At 38.5% G+C, this 26,693-nt stretch overlaps 2 protein-coding genes and 1 long non-coding RNA gene across 7 annotated transcripts in view; 1 reads left to right on the plus strand and 2 right to left on the minus strand.

Moving 5' to 3' along the window:
- Window positions 1–1,736: 1,736 nt before the first annotated feature.
- On the minus strand, window positions 1,737–20,508 carry TMEM237 (transmembrane protein 237). 5 transcript variants are annotated; one of them, XM_081581924.1, is made up of 13 exons: window positions 20,384–20,508; window positions 19,008–19,039; window positions 18,398–18,408; window positions 17,427–17,483; window positions 14,102–14,239; window positions 11,481–11,601; window positions 10,540–10,697; window positions 8,466–8,589; window positions 7,985–8,176; window positions 5,711–5,784; window positions 4,960–5,053; window positions 4,418–4,539; window positions 1,737–2,367 (listed from the first exon to the last, which is right to left on the minus strand). In XM_081581924.1, the coding sequence occupies exons 1-13, from the start codon at window positions 20,399–20,401 to the stop codon at window positions 2,306–2,308; spliced, it is 1,203 nt and encodes a 400-aa protein (XP_081438050.1). In that variant the 5' UTR covers window positions 20,402–20,508; the 3' UTR covers window positions 1,737–2,305. The 5 variants fall into 5 exon arrangements, 4 of the variants coding, with proteins under 4 accessions (XP_081438050.1, XP_081438052.1, XP_081438049.1 ...); XR_014080006.1 differs by lacking the exons at window positions 18,398–18,408; window positions 20,384–20,508 and adding an exon at window positions 20,053–20,265 and having other exon boundaries at window positions 4,960–5,075; XM_081581926.1 differs by lacking the exons at window positions 18,398–18,408; window positions 20,384–20,508 and adding an exon at window positions 20,053–20,273.
- On the plus strand, window positions 20,507–21,630 carry LOC145542652 (uncharacterized). Its single transcript, XR_014080009.1, has 2 exons — window positions 20,507–20,865; window positions 21,065–21,630. It is a non-coding gene; the product is annotated as an uncharacterized LOC145542652 (long non-coding RNA).
- An 843-nt stretch (window positions 21,631–22,473) lies between these two features.
- The window catches only part of MPP4 (MAGUK p55 scaffold protein 4), a 41,831-nt gene continuing 37,611 nt past the window's right edge, over window positions 22,474–26,693 (minus strand). The window contains exons 21-22 of the mRNA XM_081581920.1: window positions 26,401–26,535; window positions 22,474–23,015 (exon numbers count right to left, since the gene is read on the minus strand). Of these exons, the coding sequence (XP_081438046.1) occupies window positions 22,824–23,015; window positions 26,401–26,535 (327 nt within the window). The 3' untranslated portion in view covers window positions 22,474–22,823. The remainder of the gene's footprint in view (window positions 23,016–26,400; window positions 26,536–26,693) is intronic.

The raw sequence follows: 26,693 nt of genomic DNA on the forward strand, positions 1-26,693 counted from the left end.
GGGCTTGGTGTTAGGGGTACAGAGAAAGGATGTAGGAAGGATATTGTCTGTTTATAAAAGGGCAACATGAGAGATTCTGACAGCTTTTAGACTTGGTAGATACACAAACATACACAATTGCTAAAACTGTATAGAACTTAATATATACATACATACATACACATGTGACCATAGGGGGATTCCCTATTCAGCAGCTCCTGACAGCTGGAGAATACCTTATAGACAGCAAGATATTCCTAGCATGGCATGTGTGTCAAATTTAGATGTATTGTCAGAGTCACCCAACTCCACCATCAACTCATCAGTCCTCTTCTGTTTCACAACATTCAGTGGGTTGCTAATCCGGGCAGGCTCAATTTTAGTGAGGTGCTCAAGAGACTCTTGAGTACATCAAGGCTGTATATGTCACCCTGCTTATTTAACTTATATGCAGAGCACATCATGAGAAACGCTGGGCTGGAAAAAGCACAAGCTGGAATCAAGATTGCTGGGAGAAATATCAATAACCTCAGATATGCAGATGACACCACCCTTATGGCAGAAAGTGAAGAATTAAAGAGCCCCTTGATCAAAGTGAAAGAGGAGAGTGAAAAAGTTGGCTTAAAGCTCAACATTCAGAAAACTAAGATTATGGCATCCGGTCCCATCACTTCATGGCAAATAGATGGGGAAACAATGGAAACAGTGAGAGACTTTATTTTGAGGGGCTCCAAAATCACTGCAGATGGTGACTGCAGCCATGAAATTAAAAGATGTTTACTTCTTGGAAGGAAAGTTATGACCAACCTAGACAGCATATTAAAAAGCAGAGACATTACTTTATCAACAAAGGTCCATCTAGTCAAGGCTATGGTTTCTCCAGTGGTCATGTATGGATGTGAGAGTTGGACTATCAAGAAAGCTGAGCACCGAAGAATTGATGCTTTTGAACTGTGGTGTTGGAGAAGACTCTTGAGAGTCCCTTGGACTGCAAGGAGATCCAACCAGTCCATCCTCAAGGAGATCAGTCCTGGGTGTTCACTGGTAGGACTGATGTTGAAGCTGAAACTCCAATACTTTGGCCACCTGATGCGAAGAGCTGATTCATTTGAAAAGACCCTGATGCTGGGAAAGATGGAGGGCAGGAGGAGAAGGGGACGACAGAGGATGAGATGGTTGGATGGCATCACCGACTCAATGGACATGGGTTTGAGTGGACTCAGGGAGTTGGTGATGGACAGGGAGGCCTGGCATGCTGCGGTTCATGAGGTCACACAGAGTCGGACATGATTGAGCGACTGAACTGAACTGAACAAGAGACTCTGAGACATCTTTTCCCATGGTGAGTCTTAATGTCTTGAGCTCCAAGTCTCATATCAGTTGAGGCACCAATAGCTACAGCTCTGAAGAGATCTCTTCTAGTGCAGGACCCACCTGAAGAGGGGGATTTCCATGAAGGTCAAAGATGTCTCTTTGTCTCTTGTCTTTGGGAACAAGTATGGTGAATTTCTACTCATACTTCTTGTCATTTAAAAAAAGAGGCAGGGGAAAAGGTCTGCAGATGTCAAATGAGTGTTAACTTAATAAGCTCACAGGCCTCTCCTTTACTCTCCCGAGCTCTTGGCCAGCTTGGCTTCTCTTTTGCTATATATGTTTCTTAAAGCTCCCTAAATGATTCTGATGTGCAACCAGATATGGGAACTGCTGGTATAAGTCTTAAAAAAAAATAAACTTTTACAATTATAAAACTTCTCAAATGAAAGTTACATTTCCTTTTTATTAGCCATGAAGTAAAAACATCTTTCAAGCTAAATTACATTTTACTTATTACATGATACACAACCAATGAACCAGTTTCAAAAAAGACAAAATTCATATTTCAATTTATTCAGTAAGGAAACACGAAAAATAAGTAATGAAGGTCCTTTTCCTCCCCTTCTTCTCTATTCTCTAAATTTATGTTTAAACCTGATATATACTTTATTAACACTAAAGTTATGGCTTTTTTAAAAGCACTGTATAACTGCTTTTAAAGATAATGATTATAAATACAACTAATCTGAAAAAACAGGAAATAAACACTTTCACCTGTTGGTTTCTAGTTCATTATCTCCTTTGTCATAAAGACGATAATGCTATAGGAATAAATGTTTGGGTATAAACTGCAGATACAATTTTAACATTTTCCATAATCCTGAGAAATTTTTCAGTATTATATAATCAAAAATCAATTCCAAATACATCTGTACATATATAAAAATACATTTAAAAACAAGAATGGGAAAAATTCTAAATACTAGATTGTTACTCAGATGGTGAGTTGGCACTATGAAGAGGCTTTGATTCCTTTATCAGGATATTCTTCCACATCGGAGGAGAACATCAACTCTGGGAGAGAAAATGAACAAATCATACTTAAAATGATTTCCCAGCATCTCAAAAAGAGTTTTATAACTTACTAATGAACAGTCTTAAAATATTGACATATTATATAATAGAATTATAATTATTTATGTTATAAATTATTATTATAAAGTCCTTATATTATATATTTTTATTATTATATAACTCTTACTTGAGTACAAGTAAGATTTCTTGATAGTGAACTCTGAGTTTTAAAAGATGAGCTATTGACAAACGTACAAGTTTTGCATTTTGAGATATACAAGTTTTTAATGCACTGTAACTCCTGAAAAATAAAATCTATATAATAGAGACAATGTAATAACTCATACCAGGAAGTTTAAGTCACTTAGAGAATCCAGGATCATTAAACAGCTAAAGAAGTCTAATTCTATAGTGATCATGATAACCTAAAATATAGGACACAGACATGGAGGAGGACCTGGAACTAAGATTAGGTGTGTGCCGGGAAAGCTTAAATATGTGACCCCATTTAATCACCATAAACTCCCTTTAAGTGAGTATTATCTTCCTCATTTTATATTTCCTTTTTTTTAATCTACATGGAAATGTTACTTGACACATATAACTCTAAAAGAGAGCAGGATTCTGGAAATATAAGTAACATACACTTTGTGATTGAGATTGAATACTAGATAAGCCAGCTGAATGCAGCTTGAATCCCAGTGGAGAATGTTATTAATTGGCATTTTGACATTTAAACTATCACTAGGCATAGTCCCATAATTTATTAAAATACCAAGAAATATTAAAAAAAAAAAAAGAAAACCTTAGGAATTTAGTAAAATAGAGTCTCCTGATGTAAACATTAGATGAAAAAAAATCTTTGAATGATTAAAAACTACACCAAGTTAAGGAAAAACTGCAAACTACCTAAAGCCTAAGAAGATTTTTAAAAATATTTTAAATATATCAAAAGGAATAATTAGTGAATAACACAAGAAAAGGTACATTCATGAATAAAAACACACAAGATTACATTTTTTTGTCTTGGTTTTTACAAATGGAAATGTTGGAAAGATTCTCATTTCCAAGACTTCTGAGACACAGGCTGTAATCAGTTGATCAAATTGTGGTTAAATGCTTTGTTTAACAAATCAAGAATAAAATAATAGCCAAAGTCCAGAAAATAGCAAAGATATTCAAGGGTGAAACTGGAACATCTACCAGGAAACACATCTTACAATACAAATACTAAGCTGTTCTCAGAGAAATGCTGACAGACTAGCAGTTTACAAATGTGATTCTTCTTCAGGTGTTCCAACAGGGGTCTGAGGTCTACAAATTAGTAAACCTCACTTTACTCTGGGCACACTAAAGATTGCTAAACACTTCATTAGACAATGAAGGGTTAAGAATTCATGCCAGGTAGAGGAGGAAGTAAGAATAAATTCACTTGAATATGTGTCTAGCAGTGGCTAACAGATGAAGTATATGATTTATTTCAAATTTATGGGCTTCCTGAGAGGTTCAGTGGTAAAGAATCTGCCTGCAATGCAGGAGACACAGCAGGAGCTGCAGGTTCAATCCCTGGGTCAGGAAGATCCCCTCGAAGAGAAAAAGGCAACCCACTCCAGTACTCTCGCTGGGAAAATCCCATGGACAGAGGAGACTGGAGGGCTATAGTCTACAGGGTCACAAAGGGTCAGACGCGATTTAGCAACTGAGTAGCAAGAGATACTTTGATCAGAAAGAGACTAAGAGAAAGGAAGAGCAAAGACTTTCTATAAAATTCCTGAAAGGGTCCAAGAGAAGAAATATCTCCAAAATATGTGGAAACACTCATTAAGTGCTCCAAGACTCCAACTCTCTACACACTCCTCTGTTTTTTGCAGCATTCAGTTTCACCATTTTATTGTTTTACTTCTTGGGTTATTTTAAATGCATCTTTGTCATTGAAATGCTATAATGCTATAAAGTATAAATGACATAATGCTATATCCATTAAAAGAAGATTTATGAAGTCATTATAGAAGATTTTATGATGTACTTATACTATTTTTTTCTTTAATACCTTCACTAAGATCCATGCCTGGCCTGTAAGACAAAAAAAGCCAAGATAACCCAACCAGAAGGGCCACCACCAGATTCACCACAATCCATGGCTGGAGAATCTGCTCCTCAATTCCTTCTGCCCTAGAGGTACAGAAATACTAATCAGAAATGTCTTCATTGTGATCCATATATCCAGACATATCTATTTTATAAACTTAAAAAAATAGTAGCCATCTTTACCTAGAGTAATAACAGCATAAAATATAACTTCCCTATGATATACGCTATATATATCATGAGAATTTTAAATCATAACTTAAAAGATTTCAGACATTTTTTACAAAACATTTCATTAAAAATGCAAGCATATATAACAATAGTTATCCATTAAACAAAGGAATAGAGGATTTTTTGGCCACAATTTTAGAAACAAAAACAAGGCCCTCATTACTATTTATAGGTGAAAACAAGTAAAAGAGTGAAAAAACAAAAATAGCGCCATTTCTTCCACTGTTGCTGTTATTACGATCAATAATTACTAGTGCTACTGTGAATTCTTACCAGAGGCTACCGTTAACAGAAGAAGGTGTGTAAAGGTGGATTCTATCACTTGTCATTTGTTGACTCAGAGATAATATCAGAGCAGTAAAGTACACTGAGAAAAGACAAATGAATTACTAATAATGTTATTTTTAACAACCCAGTTTGTTTGGAATTTATAGATAACTTTAACGTCAAAAATAATCTGAGCTTTGGGGAATGATGACACAAAAAATATTTCATTTGGTCAATTTCAATAGGCTGGATAGTCTTACATTATTTTTCAAGAATACAGATAGAGAAGGGTCTTTAGGTGCTCACTATTTTATCATTAGACTGACAAGAATCTGAAAATCATTTAAGAAATTAAATGATTTAAGGTCCTAAAATTAGTTTTACTAATATTCTCATAATTAGAACAAAATTTATTCCAAATTACCAAAAAGGTAAAAAAAAAAAAAAATAGTATTTCTTACTAAAATGCCCTAATAGCCCTATCTGTTTAATGTCAAGTATAAAACACAAAAGTCAAATATTAAGGAATACAGAACAACAAACTTTAAAAAGTTAGATAACCCCTACTGAAAAATAATTCTAAACCTCCACTGAAAATTAATTCTATTGAAATTACGCCTATCATAGTTTATTTACAAATTCCACTGAATATTGATATGAAATGCTTATAAGCAGCAATAATATAAAATCATTTTAAAAACAAAATTATACTTTTTTTCTGATTCAAAGTTACACAGTTATCAAATTATTTACTTACAGAAAGATGCTAAAGCTCTTGGATCCAGAGCAAGAAAATTTCGGATTGCTACTGACGTTTTAGCGAAGTCAATCCTAGAAAATACAAAAGCCTCTTGTCACAGTGTCACCCTGCTTATTTAACTTATATGCAGAGTACATCATGAGAAATGCTGGGCTGGAAGAAACACAAGCTGGAATCAAGATTGCTGGGAGAAATATCAATAACCTCAGATATGCAGATGACACCCTCTTATGGCAGAAAGTGAAGAAGAACTAAAGAGCCTCTTGATGAAAGTGAAAGAGGAGAGTGAAAAAGTTGGCTTAAAACTCAACATTCAGAAAACTAAGATCATGGCATCTGGTCCCGTCACTTCATGGCAAATAGATGGGGAAAGAGTGGCTGACTTTATTTATGGGGGCTCCAAAATCACTGCAGATGGTGATTGCAGCCATGAAATTAAAAGACGCTTACTCCTTGGAAGGAAAGTTATGACCAACCTAGACAGCATATTTAAAGCAGAGAAATTATTTTGTTAACAAATGTCCATCCAGTCAAGGCTATAGTTTCTCCAGTGGTCATGTATGGATGTGAGAGTTGGACTATCAAGAAAGCTGAGCGCCGAAGAATTGATGGTTTTGAACTGTGGTGTTGGAGAAGACTCTTGAGGGTCCCTTGGACTGCAAGGAGATCCAACCAGTCTATCCTATAGGAAATCACTCCTGGGTGTTCACTGGAAGGACTGATGTTGAAGCTGAAACTCCAATATTTTGGCCACCTGATGCGAAGAGCTGACTCATTTGAAAAGACCCTGATGCTGGGAAAGATTGAGGGCAGGAGGAGAAGGGGACGACAGAGGATGAGATGGTTGGATGGCCTCACCGACTCTATGGACATGGGTTTGGGTGGACTCCGGGATTTGGTGATGGATAGGGAGGCCTGGTGTGCTGCGGTTCATGGGGTCGCAAAGAGTCGGACACGACTGAGCAACTGAACTAAACTGAACAGTGTAGTTGTAAACTTCTTACAAAACTGTAGTCTCTAGACAACAGTTTCTTTCTTCTCTATTTTAATGCTACCACATGTACTGTTTATTATGAAGCTTTAAGTAGCTACAGTTTATACTTAACACGCATGAAAGAATCTTATTTACAAAGGCCACATAAAACATTTAACTAAAAGACTATTTTAGTCATCATTCCTTTAGCATTAAGAAGAAACAAATTTGATCAGCAATGTCATTAGATTCCACTTCCTTTTATTACTCATATTATTGGGTGATAAGTTGTTGTTTTCTTAATGGGTTAAACTGTGTTCCTAAAAAGACACATTGAACTTCTAAACCCTGAAACCTGTTTATGTGACCCTGTTTGGAAATAGGCTCTTTACTGATACAGTCAACTTAAGATGAGGCCGTTACAAGGGGCCCTAATCCAGCAAGATTAGTGTCTTTATAAGAAGAGACACGGATCCATGGACACACAGGGGAGACTGCCATCTGACAACTGAGGGAGAGGCTGGAGTAATGCATCTACAAGCCAAGGAACACCAAGGACTGCCAGAAACCACTGGAAGCTAGGAAAGAGGCAGGAAGAGACTCTCCATGGACCCCTCTAAAATGGAACCAACCCTGCCAACATCTTGGTTTTAGAGTTTTAGATTCCAAAACTGTGAGAGAACACATTCCTGTTGTTTCAAGCCACCCAGTTTGTGGTACTTTTGAGCACCCTAGGAAACTAATATAATACCCAGAGTCTTGACTATACCTGATTCAGTTCATTTGGAAGACGTTTGGTTTTTTTAAAAATTAACTTTTTACTTTGTATTGCGGTATAGCCAATCAACAATGTTGTGATAGTTTCAGGTGAACAGAGAAGGGACCCAGCCATACATACACATGTATCCATTCTCCCCCAAATTCCCCTCCCATCCAGGCTGCCACATAACACTGTGCAGAGTTCCATGGTCTATACAATAGGTCCCTGTTGGTTACAGATACAGCAGTGTGTATGTTTGGGACTTTTTGAGTTGATTATATTTGGATGAAATTTTGGATTTAGAGTTGATGCTGGAACGGGTTAAGACTTTGAGGTATGTTTTTGCTCACAATAGTTCCATCTCCTCCCCACAAAATACAGAAACTTTTTTTTTTAAAGAGTGGCTCTTTAAAAAGTCAAAATAATATTAATATCCTGTAATTCTATTTTGAAAATATCATGGTTTGTCAAGGACACATTTTGCTCAACACTTCCTCCTGAAGAAAGTTAGAGGGGCCTGCAGTCACAACAGTCTTACCTGTCAAAGGCTGAGACTGTACTCAGAGCCAAAAGCAAGTAGAGAAGACTCTGGAATGGATATGCTAATGTCTTGTATTGTTGCAGAAGGTTTGAGAGATCAGAAAGCTCATCTCCTGCCAGAATATAGATCACAACAATGTTCCACACAGCACAACCAGCCAGGAAGCCATGGGAGAAGACACCAATCATCCTGAATGGAAAATGGTTTTGTTAACATACATGAACAACTAAAGCAAAAAGCTCATTCTTCAAATCTCTTCATGTATAAGAATAAAGTTCAATATTTCACAAAAAGTAAAAGCAAGCTTTTCTTTTCTCTATACTAATAGGCAGATCATTTAACTCTAATTGAATGTTTGAAAAATATATCCACCCACCATTTTAAGTTGTCAATTTTTTAACAGTACTGAACAATCAACACTTAAAAAAAAAAAATTGTGGAACATTTGTCTTAAGAAAAGTCCAACAAAATCAGTCACCGGAAAGCCCGATGCACCGACAGTGCAACATCTCTGGTCGTCCAGGAAGGCTTCATGTCCATCGACACATCGATCTTTTCTGTGGTCTTAATCAACTCTGAACGATCAGCAGCCTGGAATCGCCCTAAGAACACAACACACAATTAAAAACAACTCACAACAGAGAACCCTGGTGATCTTTCTTGTTACTCCACATTTAAGAACCCTCATACTGAGACTGAAATTTTACTGTTTTCTTGCCTAAAAATTCTCCCTGATTCAGCTCCTATTTCAGAAGTCTTTTTTCTCTCAGTTGCTAAAAACATCGGAGAAGGCAATGGCACCCCACTCCAGTACTCTTGCCTGGAAAATCCCACTGGACGGAGGAGCCTGTTAGGCTGCAGTCCCTGGGGTCGCTAAGAGTCAGACACGACTGAGCGACTTCACTTTCACTTTTCCCTTTCATGCACTGGAGAAGGAAATGGCAACCCACTCCAGTGTTCTTGCCTGGAGAATCCCAGGGACGGTGGAGCCTGGTGGGCTGCCGTCTATGGGGTCGCACAGAGTCGGACACGACTGAAGCGACTTAGCAGCAGCAGCAGCAGCAGCTAAAAACATACAATGTTTTAATCTTGAAGAGAAGTAAATGATGTCCATGCACTTTCTTCTCAACCCAAAACAGATGTTAAAGTAGCAGTCTTGGAAATCAATTTATTTAATGAAATACAACAATGAACTTGTAATTCAGAATGAGGTCTGGAAACCTTTAACATGATATAGTCTAAAAGATCCTAAAACTAAAACTGGAAAGGTTCCATTATCTTTGCCAAACCTGGCTGTCAGGCACTTTGGAGGAGGAAAGACAGAAGTGGGATACCTAAGAAAAAGCAACTGCTAGGCAAACCACTGGTACGTTTCATGGTCAGTTACTTTACTAAGGGAAGTTTCTGTGCTACAGGAGGCAAGAATTAAAAATGCAGATTGAGTGATATTGCTTGAAAATAGACTGAAATTAAATGGCCACATGGTATACTAGTCTTGCTGCTTGCTGCGTGCATGCTCAGTCATATCTGACTCTTTGCAACCCCATGGACTGTAGCCCGCCAGGCTCCTCTAACAGCCCTTAACTAGAAGTCATGAAACTTTAGTTCGAGTCCCAGTTCTATACTAATCAACTATGAGAACCTGGGTGAGTCCACCTCTCTGGGTCACAGGTTTCTCACTGGCCAACAACGCCAAGATCCCTTAAGTGGGCTCTTAAGGAGTCAGAATTCTAAAACAATTTACATAAAATCTAAGTTGTAAATTTTAAGGGTTAATCTTTATGTTTTAGATGAGTTCTTTAGGCAGCATGTTCACAGCATATCCATGGGACTAATATATGGTTATGATCATGCTTTCAGTAGGTTTTTTTTAAACACCACAAATGTAGTGTTATAACCAATGTGTGCTATATACAATGTCAGAACTATGTTTCCAAAAGAAAACATAGTTATAATGTTGTATTTCTCATTTAATATGGTAATACTATCATGTATTTTCTCTTATTTATTTTTAATGATAGAATTTATATCATTACTTGCTCCACCACCAATATCACTACCAATTGCAGAAAACTAGTAAAGTACAACAGAGAATAAAGAAATGGGTGGGGGGAGAGGGAGATTTTTTAAATTGCCCATCATCTCATAACCTAGAAACAACCAGCATTAACATTTTGGCATATTTTCTTCTAGTCTTTTGTCCTATGCATTTCTCTATAGTTCAAATCAAACTACAAGTGTATATGTTTACTTTTCATTAGCATCTTCCCATGAAGTGAAAAATTCTCCCAAAACATAATTTTTAGTGGTGCAGAAGATTTCATTGTATAGATATGCCATAAACTGTCTGAAATCACTCCCCTTCTGTTTTACATTTAGGTTTTTTCCAGGTTTTTGCTCTTACAATGTGATGATTAGCTTTATGTACACATTTTTATCCATATTTTTACTTATTTCCTTAATTCAGATTTCCAGAAGTATAATTCCTAGGTCAAAGAATATCTTTGTATAATTCTTAAAGAGTTCATGTTCCAAAACAAGGACCTACTTACTGCTTTTTTCCACAAACACTTTGCCTACAGGCTGGCTGATGCCCGTGGGTGCAGTGAATACAGATTGTTGTTCTGGACTACTTTGCTCGTCGGTAATTATGTCTTCATCTTCAACTCCTAGTTCATTGGCATAATGTAATTCCACTGGTTGGGTTTTCCTGTAATCAAGGAGAATGTAAGAAAAATGGATGATTAATAACCTTTTATAGACCCAAATAAGGAGGTACTTGCAAGTCTATTGGAAAGAACCCTGGACTTGGAGTCACAAAATTTGGTTTTTACTCAAATGGATCAGCTATTAACTGTTATGTATAGCAAGTCACTTACATTTCTGTGGGCCTCAGTTTTCTCATCTGGAAAATGAAGTGACTGAACTAGATTTGAAAGGTTCTTTATAGACTTAAAATTATATGATTCTATACAGATACTGATCACTACGTGTAGGGTAATTTCCAAATATGAACAACGGTGTTATATAACTTCCTGTATACTTCTTTAAAGTATACCATTCTATTTTACCTGGGATTTAATTTCCTATGCTGAAATAAACATTATATGTATTGTTAGAATAATCATAATTTAAATTCTATTAACATGATAAAATAAATAATAGCCTATCTTATTAATATCACCTTTAATTTTTAATATCTTTAATATGTAATATTTTTACTACTTATATAAAATCTTCTATTTGTGTTCCTTTTCCTTAGACACAGCTCCTAAAATATTTTATTTAAATATAATATTTTACTTTTCTCAGTGGGCTTACTCTTTTCAAAGTTATTCTTAGACTAGTTTAACTAATACCTTTGTAATACTACTTATCCTAGAGATACACAACTGCAAGTATTTAATAAGACATAGAAGCTGGTGTTTGAGAGCTCCAAATTAAGCATCAGGGTATCTCTGCAGAATATTTAGAAGGACGAATGAATTCTTACTTAGTCTTCCTTCGAGGTTTCTGAATAACTGGCTCCTCATCAGGTTCCACATTGATACCATTTTCATTTGGTAATAAAGATGGACTAGACGTCTTCTTCTGGGTAAAAGCAGTCTCCAATTCTGAAAACAAAGCAGATTAAGTTTTTAAATTGCTATGATGCAAAAAAGAAAAGTAGGTGTAAGACTTCTGTAAGACAAAAGAACTTTAAGAATTCTAATTGGCCCCCAATTTTTTTCACCACCTACCTTCTACCCCACTAGCAACTCTCCCTATCTGGAAATACAGGAAATGGCTCCCTGGAATGCCCACAAAGACTGTAGAAATCTATTTTTAAAAGCGCTTACAGCCTGGGCTGGAAATAGAAGCAGTACAGCCTACCACAGATGTGCTGAACAAAACAAAAATGAAACAAACATGTAGGAAGCTAAGCCTGTAGTGGTAGGTGCATTCTAGAATGGCAGAAACAGGTACTCTCTGGCCCAGGACTTAGTTGGGATCTGAATTTTCTAAAAACTATCACTTCTATAAATAAATTTTCTTCTGAATTATAAAACTAGGTATTTTGGAATCCATCTTGATTTTCAACTTTTACCCTAACTGAATTACTGAGAGAGTAGTTTCAATTCAACTATCCTTACTGCCAGTAATGAAATAAACTGCAGCGATGGTAAACTGTCTGAGGATCATTTCTGTCTCTTTTCCCCTCTTCTGCCCTCTCCTTCTCCTCTTACTGCCCCCGGCACTGTGGTATCCCACTTCAACTTTCCTCTCAACACTGTGTTCCATTCTCCTGACTTTTCTAGTTCCTGCTCTCTACTCCTGTTATCTTTTCATCTAATAAGAATCTATTGTTTTCTAAGAAAGCAAAGAAATAGTCTTGGGAACTATTTTGTAATAAACCATTCCTTGGGGCTAATGTTAATGGGATAAAGCCAATCTTACAATCTTCGTGCCTTCCTTTTTTTTACTCTAATAAAATCTACTGTCATTTTTCTAATTACTATAAAAGTTACACATATATGAAAATTTAGTAAACATAAATGAAGAAAGAAAATTTTAAAAATCATCCCTAATTCCTCCTTCTAAAAATCCTACCACTGTTGACACTTTGCTGTATCCTTCCATTCTTTTTACTGTATGTGTGTGTATGTACATGTGTTCTGGATTGAATTATGTCTCCTGAAAAAGATGTACGCAAGTCCTAATCCCCAATACCTGTGAATGAGACTTTAGAAATAGGGTCTTTGCAGATGTGATCAAGTTAATATAAGGTCATGTTGGATTAGGATGGGCCCTAAATTCAATGGCTGGTGTCCTTATAAGAAAAGCCAAATTTGGACACAGAAACACGGGGAGAAACGTGAAGATGGGGGTACAGAATGGAGTTATGCTGTTACAAGCCAAAGAATGCCAAGAACTACAAACCACCACCAGAATCTGGAAGTGGCTAGGGTGGATTCTTTCCTACAAACTTTGGAGGAAACATAGCCCTGTGGACACCTTCATGTTGGACTTCTAGCCTCCAGAACTGCCAGAGACTAAACGTCCATTGTTTTAAGTCACTTGGTTTGAGGTAATCTGTTATGGCAGCCCTACAATATTATTATGACATATTTTACAAAAATGGGATCCTTTGATACACACTATTTTATAATCTTTGTTTTAAACTTAACGATGTATTACAGACAGTTTTCCATGTCACCATTTCATTTTAACAATCCTTTTTAATGAGCATTTTGTTTCTGTTAAAAGGGGAAAATATGATTTATCTAAGCAGTATTGCATCGTTAAACATTTGGTTATTACCAGTTCTACTCTTATGTTGCAGTTAGCATCTTAATTACTGCAGCTATTGTAGCTACTTCTATTCCTGTAAGTTCAGACAGGCCATATCAATTTGTACTTTCTATCAGTGGTATACAAGTATACCCATTTCTCAACAATACTTTTATATCCAACAGTTTGGGATTTTATAATCTTTAAGAAGCATTGCCAATTTGATAGCAAAATAAACAATATAATATTCTGTTTACCTTATGAAGAGTGGCTGGGACATAGTAAGACTTAAAATGTTGGCTATTGCTTCATTATATTATTATTAATACAGAATTTTTCCTTTCCCCACTAATCTCAATGTCCATTCCATAATATGCTAAATTCGTATACATGCCAAGATCTAAACTTTCTGTTTTGGTTCTGAAATTGTATCCCTTCTCTCATAATCTGTACATATATTCCCTCATAGCTCAGTTGGTAAAGAATCTGCCTGAAATGCAGGAGACCCCGGTTTGATTCCTGGGTTGGGAAGATCCCCTGGAGAAGGGATAGGCTACCCACTCCAGTATTTGGCCTGGAGAATTCCATGGACTGTATAGTCCATGGGGTCACAAGGAGTCAGACACCACTGAGCGACTTTCACTTCACTTCACTTTATGATCAGAATAGATCCTCTAAAATATTCCTGACTTAACCCTCTGGAGTTACCCTAGCAATAAAAAGTTTAAGCAAAAAAAAGAAAACACTGGATATGAGTGGGGAAAAATAGAAACAGACAGGGTTTTAATCATATCCCTCAAACCACAGCTGTTGTCACAGCCTAACCTTGGTTCCTTTACATACCAAGAGGTGGCCTTGTCTTCTTCTGCCTCCATTGAACAGGAGCTTCTTGATGTTCTATGGAGTCTTTGGTCGGTGGCTCGCTGCCCTCAGGTGGCCTGTGAATAGCAGTCTGGACAAGACCTTCCGGAGAAGCACTAGCTACAGAGAAACAGAGTAGGGGGAAATGGGGATAACTTGAGCAGAGATTACTAACTCTCAAAAATATGGGGGGGGGGACTGGAATGTTTCCGATATAACATCCTCTTCTCTCACAGAACTAATTGTGCCCCAAATCTTGATTTTCTCCCTCCTCACCTGTAACTTTGGGCCTCAAGTTTAAAACACAAAGAAATGAGGGAATAAGGAAAACTGAGGAAGAAAATAACCTGGGGACTAGAAAGAAGAACAAAAGACGGGGAGGAGGAAAATCGCTTCTGAACTTTCAAAAAAGTGAAAACATGATAGAAACTGTCACCATAGGGAACGCTCTTACTTCTCTTATGCCTTGAGGATTATCAGCCTCTAAATATCAACAGTTTAGTCCTTCATTTATAAATTAACACATGATAAAGTCATCATGGATAACTGGAGTTAACAGATAACTTATAAATCTCTCCCCTCATTAAATCTTTGACAGATTTTGACACATTTTGGCAGATCTAAATTCTACTTCATATATTCCGTTGCCAGTTTCTTCAAAAAAGAATACAAATGAGTGAACAAATGAACTTAGTATGAACAAATGAACTATTAGTATCTTAGTATTCTCAATAGTATTCAGTGAAATGGAAACTAAAATAAGCTACTTTCTGTCCACTAGGTTAACAAAAAAAATTTTTTAAGTTGATATTTTCCAGCATTTTCAAGGACTTAGCAAATGTGACACTCAAACTCTGTTGCTGGGAAGAAGATTACTGCTGCTGCTGCTGCTGCTAAGTCACTTCAGTCGTGTCCGATTCTGTGCGACCCCATAGACAGCAGCCCACCAGGCTCCGCCATCCCCGGGATTCTCCAGGCAAGAATACTGGAGTGGGTTGCCATTTCCTTCTCCAGTGCATGAAAGGGAAAAGTGAAAGTGAAGTCGCTCAGTCGTGTCCGACTCTTAGCGACCCCATGGACTGTAGCCTACCAGGCTCCTCCATCCATGGGATTTTCCAGGCAAGAGTACTGGAGTGGGGTGCCAACTAAAGCTCCCTTAAAGGCAATTTAGTAGAAACTTATATTAATAATGCACAGGTCCTTTCAGCAGTTTTACTGCTAGCAATCCATCTTATAGAAATATCTCTTCTTCCCCACCATCCACTATTTTGTCTGGAAGAATTGCAAATTGTTGGAGTGAAAAATTTGAAATAACCTAACTGAACAACAACTTTAATAAAAGCCAGCAATATATCCGTTTTGTCGAGAGCACTGATTTTTTTTTTCTTTTTACAAGAAAAATAGTTGGTAGCTGGGATAGAGCTGTAACTCTGTTCCCACAACTCAGTCTTTATTGCATTCTTCACTAGTGACCTTTTTAAGTCCATAGGTAAGACATGTCTGTACTTAATTGTGAGTACACTTTTAGAGCCTAGCATTTCAGCAAGTATCTTTGTGAATCTAAGTCTCTCTGCCTCTCTTTTCTTTTTGTTCCATGTCTGTATGTCTTTCTGTATACATCCATCTCCATTTTTCTCTTTTCTTACACCCACAATCTATTACTCCATTTATTAGGCAATGATAAACTAATATAAGTTTCCGACCAGGTATAAGTTAGGACCAGCTATAAGCTTTAGGACGTTCATCCAGCAGTGGTGGACAGGACAAACTAGGGTGGAAGGAAGCTAGAAGTACAGAGCAATGTTGGAGGCAACCCCAATACCTCAGGTGAGAGGAAGAAAGGTGCTAGACTAACCATAGTTGTGGCAGTGGAAACGACAGCAGGAAAAATACACTAAAACTACTATATAAGAAGCAAGCTTGAGCTTCCCTGGTGGTCTAGTGGTTAAGAACCTACCTTGCAATGCAGGGAACACAGATTCAATCACTGGTCCAGGAAGATCCTACACGCTGTGGAGCAACTAAGCCCATGGACCACAACTACTGAGCCAGTGCTCTAGAGCCCACAAGCTGCAATTACTGAAGCCTGTACACCTAAAGCCTGTGCTCTGAAACAAGAGAAACCACTGTAATGAGAAGCCCACACACCACAATGAAGAGTAGCCCCCACTCACGGCAACTACAGAAAGCCCATGCACAGCAACAAAAACCCAGCAGAGCCAAAAATAACTAAATAAATAAAAAGAAAGAAAGAAGAAACAGCAAGTTTGTGAGAGGCAGAAAGTAGAGTGAAAATGACAAAATTCAAAGGTGCCCCTGAGGTTTCCAGCCCCAGTCCCTGGGAGAGCAGCGGGGTCCATGAACAAACCTTGTAAGTAAAACAGTAAAGTAAGTAAGAAGTAAAACTTGGACTTTCCCGGTGGCTCAGTGATTAAGAATCTGCCCGCCAATGCAGGGGACACAGGTTCGATCCCTGCTCCAGGAAGATTTCACATGCTGCGGGGCAATTAAGCCAGTGCACCACAACTACTGAGTCTGTGTACTCTAGAGCCTGTGCTCCACAAGAGAAGCCACAGCAATGAGAAGCCCACACACTGCACCTAGAGAGTAGCCCCTATTTGCTACGACTCGAGAAAGTCCTCATGAAGTAACAAAGACCCAGCAGAGTCAAAAAAAGAGATCCCATATGTCACAACTAAGACCCAGTGCAGTCAAATAAATGAATAAAATTTTTTTAAAAAAGAAATAAAACTTATCATTGGAAGTAATAATAAATTCTGAACATGCTGAGTTCAAGTTACCAGCAGAACATCCAAGATTATCAGTGAATAAGACAAAAAAATTTCACAGAATTTGCTCATTGGAGTTTTAATACCTGGATGATATGACCCGGACTTCAGACTCATGTTCTAATGTAGATTCTCTGACTGGAATGAGGGATACAAGAACCTTGGGTCTCTAAATCCAGTATCCTGTTCAAGGGTCTGGAACTGATCACAGCTTAAGACAACTTATGTTATCTGGGGATAAAAGACCTCAAAGAGTCCAAGAAAGTGGTGGAAGTTAAGATTTGGGGCAGCACTACCCTTTATTCCACAAATGTTTCTAGATACTCCTCAGCCTGCCCATTGCCTTATCCCTCACTGCCATCAAGAATCCCACTGCTTCAGAGTGAACTTGAGTCTATCTTTAACACAGCAGTGACTTGGGACTGTTAGGGTCTTGCCTCTCCCTGATCTGTGATGTTTATTATGTCTGAGGTCCTGGAAAAACTTGTGATCCCACACAACAAAGAACAACTTCTTACCAAGCGGGGTTTTCGTTCTGGGCTTCTTTTTCTTAGGACGACTAAGTGGAATATCATCTATAAAAGAGAAAGAACACCAGAAAAGGCTGCCTAAAATTCAATGCAAGGAAGAGTTAAAAGGGAACTTTTAGTGGGGAAGACCTTTCCCTTCTCTTCCCTGGGTCCAGTCAACTTCTATACATTAGGGGAAGAAGGCGAGAAATTGACAAAGTTAAAGGAAGCTCATAGTGTAACACTGGTAGCTCATGGCTGGTCAATAAGGTTATAAACTGTGACAGAAAGTGGGCTCATCAAATATTCATCTGATCCCCTATATTTTCCCACCCCTTTGCACTGGGGCCTATGACTGTTTCTGACCAAGAGGCTGGGAGAAGTGTTCTGTACCATTTGGGAGCCAAGACATCGAAAGAGCCACTGAGTAGCCCTCCAGCTTCCCCATCCCTTGCTGTGGCAACTGAGGGGGCCTCACGTTAAGATGGCAGAACTGCAGCATGGAAGTAGCTGAGATCATTGCATCATTAGTGAAGAGGGAAAGGAAGGTAACTGTCCTGGATTGTTCCTACAATGGACTTTGCATTAACCAGAAAAATCCCTTACGATATTAAGTAACTGAGATTTGGGGGTTAGTGTGACATAACCGAGTCTATCCTGATGAAATGAGACAAAAGAAGATGTAGTCCCTATCACAGAACTATATGCAAGACCACAGTTATGTTCTAGGTGACTCCATTCAGGGATGAATGCTTTTTAACTTTTAAGGTCAAATATCAACCATATAACTAGTGTCACATAGTATCAGTCATCCTTTAAAAATGGCAGTCATAGGAGATTAATATGATAAAAAAAATTGTGACATTATAAAGTATACTATTTAGATTCAAGTTTAAGGGAAAATTAAGGGGAAAAAAACTAACTTTCAAACATCAAATACTGTATTTAGAAAATTTTACATTAACAGAAAACTAACTCACCTTGAATAGCACTTTACATGACACCACCAAATTTAATCAGGACAGAGACAAAAAGAGAAACTCTATTAATTAGAAATCTATTAAACTGTCAGACTGTAAATTTACTTATATCATTACAAATTTAAAATAAAATTAGCTTTCACAGAAAATCAGCTAGTTTACAAACTAGCTTATTATTTGCAAATAATAAGCTGTTTAATAAGACTAACAAAATAACCCCAATATTTTCTGAACCTACATATACATACTCCCTACTGTCTATTAATAAAGTGGATTAAACAGATTAAGAACTCTTATGTTGTCACTGATTAAATCAGCTTTAACTCTGAGGAAACTATTCTAGCAAACAAAAGAGGATCAGAATTCTGATCAACAATTCATTAAAACATTCAGAACGGACCCAGTATCCTAATATGTGGACATTCAGTCTTTGAAACAGAATGTTTAATTACAACTGTTATCTTAATGATTCAAGGATTTTTCATCTTTAAACTTCAGGAAGTCTTTTCTGAATTATTTTACTTGTGCAATGGTACTAGTCAAATTTTTTCACTTTATTCATTTTGCATTTTTAAGACTAGATAATAAAGTTACTGTAAATTATTTTTACCTTGGCACAGGTGGAAGGGCTCGTGGAGGACGCTATGGGAAAAAGACAGAAAACTGCTTGTAAGTAAAGGCCTGGGAGCATCTTTACTTCATGTATTTCAAATTTTTGATAACCCCATTCATCAAATGAAACCGATGGGCAATTTTAATTTTTTCTATCACTTCTAAATTTCATATAAAATTCCTTCCTTCCTATATTCCTCACTATCTACAGGCCAGGCACTGTTCTAAGCATTAGGGATACATTAATAAACAGAACCAGAGATCCTTGCTTTTATGCAAATTATATCCTAGAGATCCTTGCTTTTATGCAAATTATATCCTAATGGTTAAGTATTACAAGATAACATATAAAAATATATATGGTTAATGTTTTTTTCAATTTATATATATATATATATATATATATGAATGAAGAATGCTGCTTTAGTTAGGAAAAGTCTCTCTGAGGTATTTGAACTGAGACCTGAATAAGAAAGGAGCCAAAGGGGAGCAAATACAAAATTTTGTACTGGAGATTGGGCTTGGAGAGTTTCAGATAAAAGAAGGCCAATAAAGGTGAAGCATGGTTATCAAGGTATGGGCAAATTAATTAGGAAGACCAACGGAAAGAACTTAGATTTTGCTTTAATTCAATGGGAAGCCAATGGAGGTTTTAAATCACAGAGTAAAATACTAACATTTATATAGTAACATTTTAAAAATGTTACTAACACAACATAGTAACCTTTTAAAAAGTATACTCTGAATACAACCTGAAACACCCAATATAGGGCAGAAAGAAAAAAATTCTAAATGTACTATAAATTTTCTACTTCACATGAACAAGAAAAGTGTCACAACTTTAATTGACTATAGGCCAATATAAAATAACACGTTTTTAAAGAAGTACTTGCAGGTCACAGAAATTACAGTTAAGTAACACTATGGAATCTTTCAAAATAAAATACTAACAAATATGTCTAGTAATCAGTTTAATATTCCAAGTATCTCAAGCTGCTTGCAGAAGGCATTGATTTTGAAGGGTTAAATTTTAAACAACTCACTGCTTGTTCCACAACTGTCCCATTTAGCTATCCATTCATTCAAAAAGTGTGTTAATAAAAATGCTACAAGATTAAGACATAGCCGGCTGTCTTAGCACTATCCAGTAGTCAAAATTGAACTGGCAAAGGACTGGTACTGTTCCATCAGTCTACGAAACGGCATTGTTCTAAAGATGCTATGGACCGTGTTATAACCAAAGACTCAGTTCAGACGACAACTCATTTCAAAAGTCCCGCAAAAATGACGTGTCATCCATCCAGAAACTCAACCTCTACGTTCCTCAAAAGTAGAACGGCTCAACTGAACTGAAAGTAACTAATGCTCGCTTACCACCTGCTTCTTCCCCATTGCGTCTAAAGCTGGGCCCTCCGGCGGCCGCCGGCTCCAGGTGCGGGTAACTCACACCCCGCCGGGGGTCACACCCGCCTAGCGGGCCGCGCGCGCAGGCGCAATGCGTCATCAAGCTGCGCCGCACAGGCCGTTCTGACCCGCAGCCTCCACGCAGCAGGGTAGGAGCGAGGGGGAGCACGCAGACCCGCTGTGGTTTTTCCGGGCTACTCTTGAAGGAAAGTGGGCGTTGGAGTCGGGGCCCCGGGAGGGGAGACTCCAGCGGCTGCGGGGTAGCAATCACGATTTTTCCTATGGTTTCCCAAGTGGTTGCAGTGATTTGTTCGAGGGAAGTGTGAGAAGACCCGGATTAAAGGTCCTGCTGGCAAACAAATCTCTTTCCTGGACGGCTAAAATGCTCTCCGGGAGGGGTCGATAAGAAGGGCCTCGCCGGCAGCCTCCGTACCCGCAGGGGCGGGGTCGAAGTGAGTGAGGCGTCGTCATGGCAACACCCTCACTCAGACCCCCGGAAACTTCACGCCTGGCTTTCCGCCCCGCTCTTGTGTTCGGGTCCGGCCCTGGGAAGAACTTCCAGCCCCCACTCCCAATCCGTATCCTGTGAGCGCCGAAGGGGCCAATGCGCGAGCTCCCTGACCGGGGCTCGACCCTTCTTGTCCCCAGCAGGTCGGTGTCGGCCCCGCCCCAGAGGTAGCGGCCGCATTAAGGCAGAGGCCGACACGCTCCTCATCGCTCACCCGGTCGCTCACCCGGTGGTCCTCCGCCACACGGAGCCTGAAGTCGGCCCTCATGGCTCTGTGCCCGCCTATGCTCCCTCGGCGTAACTGCTGCCGGCGGGAGCCTGGTTCCCCGCGACGCTGCAGCCTTCGGGACCGGCGGGAGGCGGGGGCTCTGCGGTGCCGGACTAGGCCGCCACCCCCGGGCCAGGTCTCCGCCCGCCTCCGCTTTGGCAGGCTTCGCGTTCCGAGGCGTCGGGGTTCAGAGACTCAAGCGTTTAGCCACCAGACCTAATGTTTAGGTTCGGGTGTGAGTGAGTGTGTGTTGAAACAGGCAATTCTCAGATTTTCTCCAGTTGCTTACCCTCCATCCAAAGAAGCACGACATAAAATCTGGACTCGCATAAGTGTTAAAAAAAAAAATGACAGTTGTCTTCGTTTTGTTTGGTTGGGTTTCTGAGAAAAATAGTGCTTGGTCACTTTAAATAAAAAGCTAGAGATATTTTGAAGCATAAACTCAGTTTGCTCAATAGTTAAGAAAGAACAGATGGATGGTTACGGATATGGGGAAAGTTAGGGAATGATCCAGTAGTCCTGTATGGATGTGAGAGCTGGACCATTAAAGAAGGCTGAGCAGCAAAGAATTGATGCTTTTGAGCTGTGGTGTTGGAGAAGACTCGTGAGAGTCCCTTGGACTGCAAGGAGATCAAACCAGTCACTCCTAAAGTAAATCAGTTCACTGAAAGGACTGATGCTGAAGTGGAAGCTCCAATACTTTGCCACCTGATGAGAACAGCAGACTCACTGGAAAAGACCCTGGGAAAGACTGAGGGCAGGAGAAGGGGGTGACAGAGGATATGATGGTTGGATGGCATCACCGACTCAATGGACATGAGTTTGAGGACATTCCAGGAGATAGTGAAGGACAGGGAAACCTGGCTGTCCATGGGGTCCCCAAGAGCTGGACATGACCGAGTGACTGAACAACAAGGGAATGATCCAGAAGGTGAACGTATATAAGGGCAGGAAGAGTGACTGGACATCTCAAGAGTTCATGGAATAACATCCTAATCCCCTTGTTTTCTCAGATGTTGGTGTTTAGCACTAAAATTCATTGCTCTTTCCTGATTTAGGCATAAATGTAGATACTGGCTTTTAGGAAAATAATTGCTACAGCCCTGATCAAAAGAATATTTTTTCCTTGTAGCCCATTGTGTAAAATGAGAGCAGTAGTACTGGTTCTGTAAGCTTTGATGTTAGATGTGAATTGTATATTAATCCTTCCTTCTTGCAGTTGAAGTGTGTACTTTTTGTAAAATCCATGTTTATAAAACAGAAGTTTCATACGGTAACATACAGTTTCTGAAATTAAATACAAAGTATTTTATTTAGGAAAGCTCTTTTTTATCTGAATCACACAAGGGCCATGTGAAATCTATGAAAGGTCCTCATACTCAGTGACTTAACATTGTTCCCTACCAATTGCTGCATATAAGGTAAAGGAAAACTTTTTTTTCCCTGAAATCCAAATAATTCTACATAACCATACAAATTTCTTTCAAATAAGATAAACAAACTATAGCACTTTTGCAGCTGCATACATTATAATAGAGCAAATATGACACTGCTGTTTTAGATTATAGCTGTTTTTCCAGGTCTAGGAAACAGGTGAACATTGTTAAAACTCCAGTATTAAGCAGAAGACCTCCTTAAGATTCCGTATCAGAGGAAACCCAGGTTGCTGGTACCCACTGAGACTCCTCCTGAGCCTTCTGAACTGCTGACAACAACTGGGCACGTGCATCTTGCAAATTGTCATTCACAATCACATGATCAAAAAACTGGCCAAACTGAGTCTCCATTTTTTGGGCTAAATCCTCCATCTCTTGTAGATCTTCATCCTTTAGGAAAAACAGAAAAATACACATAGCAAACTTAACGAGTTGAATAGAAATAATAGGCAGTTATGTTGTTATACTCAGAACTGTAGCTATTTATAAAAACAGGTCATGTAAATGTTCTCCACTCTAAACCACAAAACTTATATTTCTGTCTTAGTTAATGTCTCCCAGATCAAGTTTTCATAAAATTGAGTAACAGTTTGTAGACAACCAATCCTCTCAACTTCCTATTTGGACTTAAATTATCTTATTCTATTATCTAAACTTGGAGCTCTCAAACCACATACAACATAAAACCAAAAAATTTTATCAGTTAAATATAAATAAAAAACAAATTTCAAATGAATATTAACCTGATAAGAACGATATTATTTTACAGACACAAATAGCCACTTTGAACATGAGGATGGTATGACCTGGTTCTTCAAAATTCAGTACAGTCGCTCAGTCATGTCCAACTCTTTGCGACCTCATGAACCGCAACACGCCAGGTCTCCCAGTCCATCACCAACTCCCGGAGTCCACCCAAACTCATGTCCATTGAGTCGGTGATGCCATCCAACCATCTCATCCTCTGTCGTCCCCTTCTCCTCCTGCCCTCAGTCTTTTCCAGCATCAGGGTCTTTTCAAATCAGTCAGCTCTTTGCATCAGGTGGCCAAAGTATTGGAGTTTCAGCTTCAACATCAGTCCTTCCAATGAACACCCTGGACTGATCTCTTTTAGGATGGACTGGTTGGATCTCCTTGCAGTCTGAGGGACTCTCAAGAGTCTTCTTCAACACCATGTTGTGGTCCTTTAATGGACCGGAACTTGGGGGTACAGAGTCGACCGATAAGAAAAGAAGGAAGAAAAGAGGCTGATATTCCCTGGTTTACACAGTATGCCAATATAACTCTAGGACAAAGAGCTAGCACCATCTACGTAGGCTCAGGGTGCCCTCTCGAAGAGGTCTTGAAAGCCCGGGCAAATAAGTAGACACGGTGGACACCTGTGCTCCGTGGAAGCAGCCTGAAATGGAGAGAGGGAGAGAGCGAGAGCGAGAGAGAGAGAGAAAGAGTGAGAGAGAAAATGAGGAAAGACACGGGGACCAGTGCTCTGGTGGAACAAAGGCATTTATTAAACATATTGTGGGCATATATATACTCTCTTATCAGATAGCCCTTTTTAGCAGAGATGGGGATCAAAAGTCTAAGTCATCTAGAAAGCCAGAGGTTAGAATTATTCTCTAGAGAGGGGGTTGTAATAGTTACTTTACATATCAGAAAGGAGGAGACTTGTAAATGGCTGCTGTTCACCATATGGAATTTCCATATGAATGAGATACATGAATTTCTATTATCCCCGAAAGCCTGCTTGCCAGCTCCCTGGCACCTGTATTCAGGTGCTGTTAAGGAACATAGAATTCATGCAAGACTGAAAACAGCACACAGGAAGCCTCCTATTAAATATATCCTGACACACCACAGTTCAAAAGCATCAATTCTTTGGCACTCAGATTTCTTTATAGTCCAACTCTCACATCCATACATCACCAGTGGAAAAACCATAGCCTTGACTAGACGGACCTTTGTTGACAAAGTAATGTCTCTGCTTTTTAATATGCTATCAAGGTTGGTCATAACTTTTCTTCCAAGGAGTAAGCATCTTTTAATTTCATGGCTACAATTACCATCTGCACTGATTTTGGAGCCCCCCAAAATAAAGTCTCTTACTGTTTCCATTATTTCCCCATCTATTTGCCATGAAGTGATGGGACCAGATGCCATGATCTTAGTTTTCTGAATGTTGAGTTTTAAGCCAACTTTTTCACTCTCCTCTTTCACTTTGATCAAGAGGCTCTTTAATTCTTCTTCACTTTCTGCCACAAGGGTGGTGTCATCTGCATATCTGAGGTTATTGATATTTCTCCCGGCAATCTGCTAGTGCTTCTTCGAGCCCAGCGTTTCTCATGATGTACTCTGCATATAAGTTAAATAAGCAGGGTGACAATATACAGCCTTGACATACTCGTTTTCCTATTTGAAACCAGTCTGTTGTTCCATGTCCATTTCTAACTGTTGCTTCCTGACCTGCATACAGGTTTCTCAAGAGGCAGGTCAGGTGGTCTGAAATTTTCCACAGTTTATTGTGATCCACACAGTCAAAGGCTTTGGCATAGTCAATTAAGCAGAAATAGATGTTTTTTCTGGAACTCTCTTGCTTTTTCAATGATCCAGCAGATGTTGGCAAATTGATCTCTGGTTCCTCTGTCTTTTCTAAAACCAGCTTGAACATCTGGAAGTTCATGGTTCACATATTGCTGAAGCCTGGCTTGGAGAATTTTGAGCATTACTTTACTAGCGTATGAGATGAGCGCAATTGTGCAGTAGTTTGAGCATTCTTTGGCATTGCCTTTCTTTGGGATTGGAATGAAAACTGACCTTTTCCAATCCTGTGGCCACTGCTGAGTTTTCCAAATTTGCTGACATATTGAGTGCAGCACTTTCACAGCATCATCTTTTAGGATTTGAAATAGCGCAACTGGAATTCCATCAACTCCACTAGCTTTGTTCGTAGTGATGCTTCCTAAGGCCCACTTGACTTCACATTCCAAATTCATGAGGCACTCCATATATTTAATTTGAGTTTTGCAAGATTAAAAAGTTCTGGAGATCTGCTTCACAATATGGACAGAATTAACATTACTTAACTGTACACCTAAAATGGTTAAGATGGTAAGTTTTGTTTTATATGTTTTTCACCATATCACACACGCACACACACACAAACATGCGTGTGCACACATGTGGATATAATGTCTTGATCTAGATGATGGTTACCTGGGTGCATACACACTGTAAAAATTCAATGATCTGTACGCTTAAGATTTATACACCTTACTAAATTTATGTTATGACTTAAAATATTTAAAGTATATTTAATGAAAAAATATATATATCAGAAAATCACTGATTAATCCCATCTGGCCTGGCCCCTCTATTATTACAATAATTATTAATAAACATCTTTTATGTTTTAATATATTTATAAAGATATCTCATATAATAGATGATATAATCGATTAGAGTATTTAAAAGTAAATTCAAATACTTTGTAGAATAAATAATCCATTTTAAGCACACACACCCAATTTCTGTGTGGCTTTGCAAATTGTGACTTCAGGGCCTTTTGTTTTAAAGCTAGACCCAAAAAGAGGAAAAATAAGAGTAGTTATTAAACTTTATTTTAATATCTATAAATGATATTCAGTAAGGATAACTCATAAGGGTATTATTCATTAGAAACAAAAATTACATTGTTTAACATAGGTATGCTGTGGAATAATACAGTAATTTTTGACTGGAAAAAAAACCAGTATACTCATCTATCTCCTCTGTATCTTACCTTGAACTTCATATCCACAAAGTAGTCTGTGATTATCTTGGCATTTTTCCGAGATCGCTTCATACAACTCATGTTAGATGGCTTTATAAATATGACATAGGGCTTCAGCTCTTGGGTTCGAGCCACTTGAATACCCTACACAAGAAAATTAAATGCACATTTAAAACAAGTCCTTACATATGTGTGTATGGCTGAGTGCCTTTGTTGTCCCATCTGAAACTACCACAACATTGTTGATCAGCTCTACCCTGATACAAAATAAAAAGTAAAGTTTGGGGAAAAAATAATGAAGA

Source organism: Giraffa tippelskirchi, chromosome 3 (assembly GCF_054371585.1).
Source record: "Giraffa tippelskirchi isolate mGirTip1 chromosome 3, T2T-mGirTip1v1.2.pri, whole genome shotgun sequence".
NCBI lineage: Eukaryota > Metazoa > Chordata > Mammalia > Artiodactyla > Giraffidae > Giraffa > Giraffa tippelskirchi.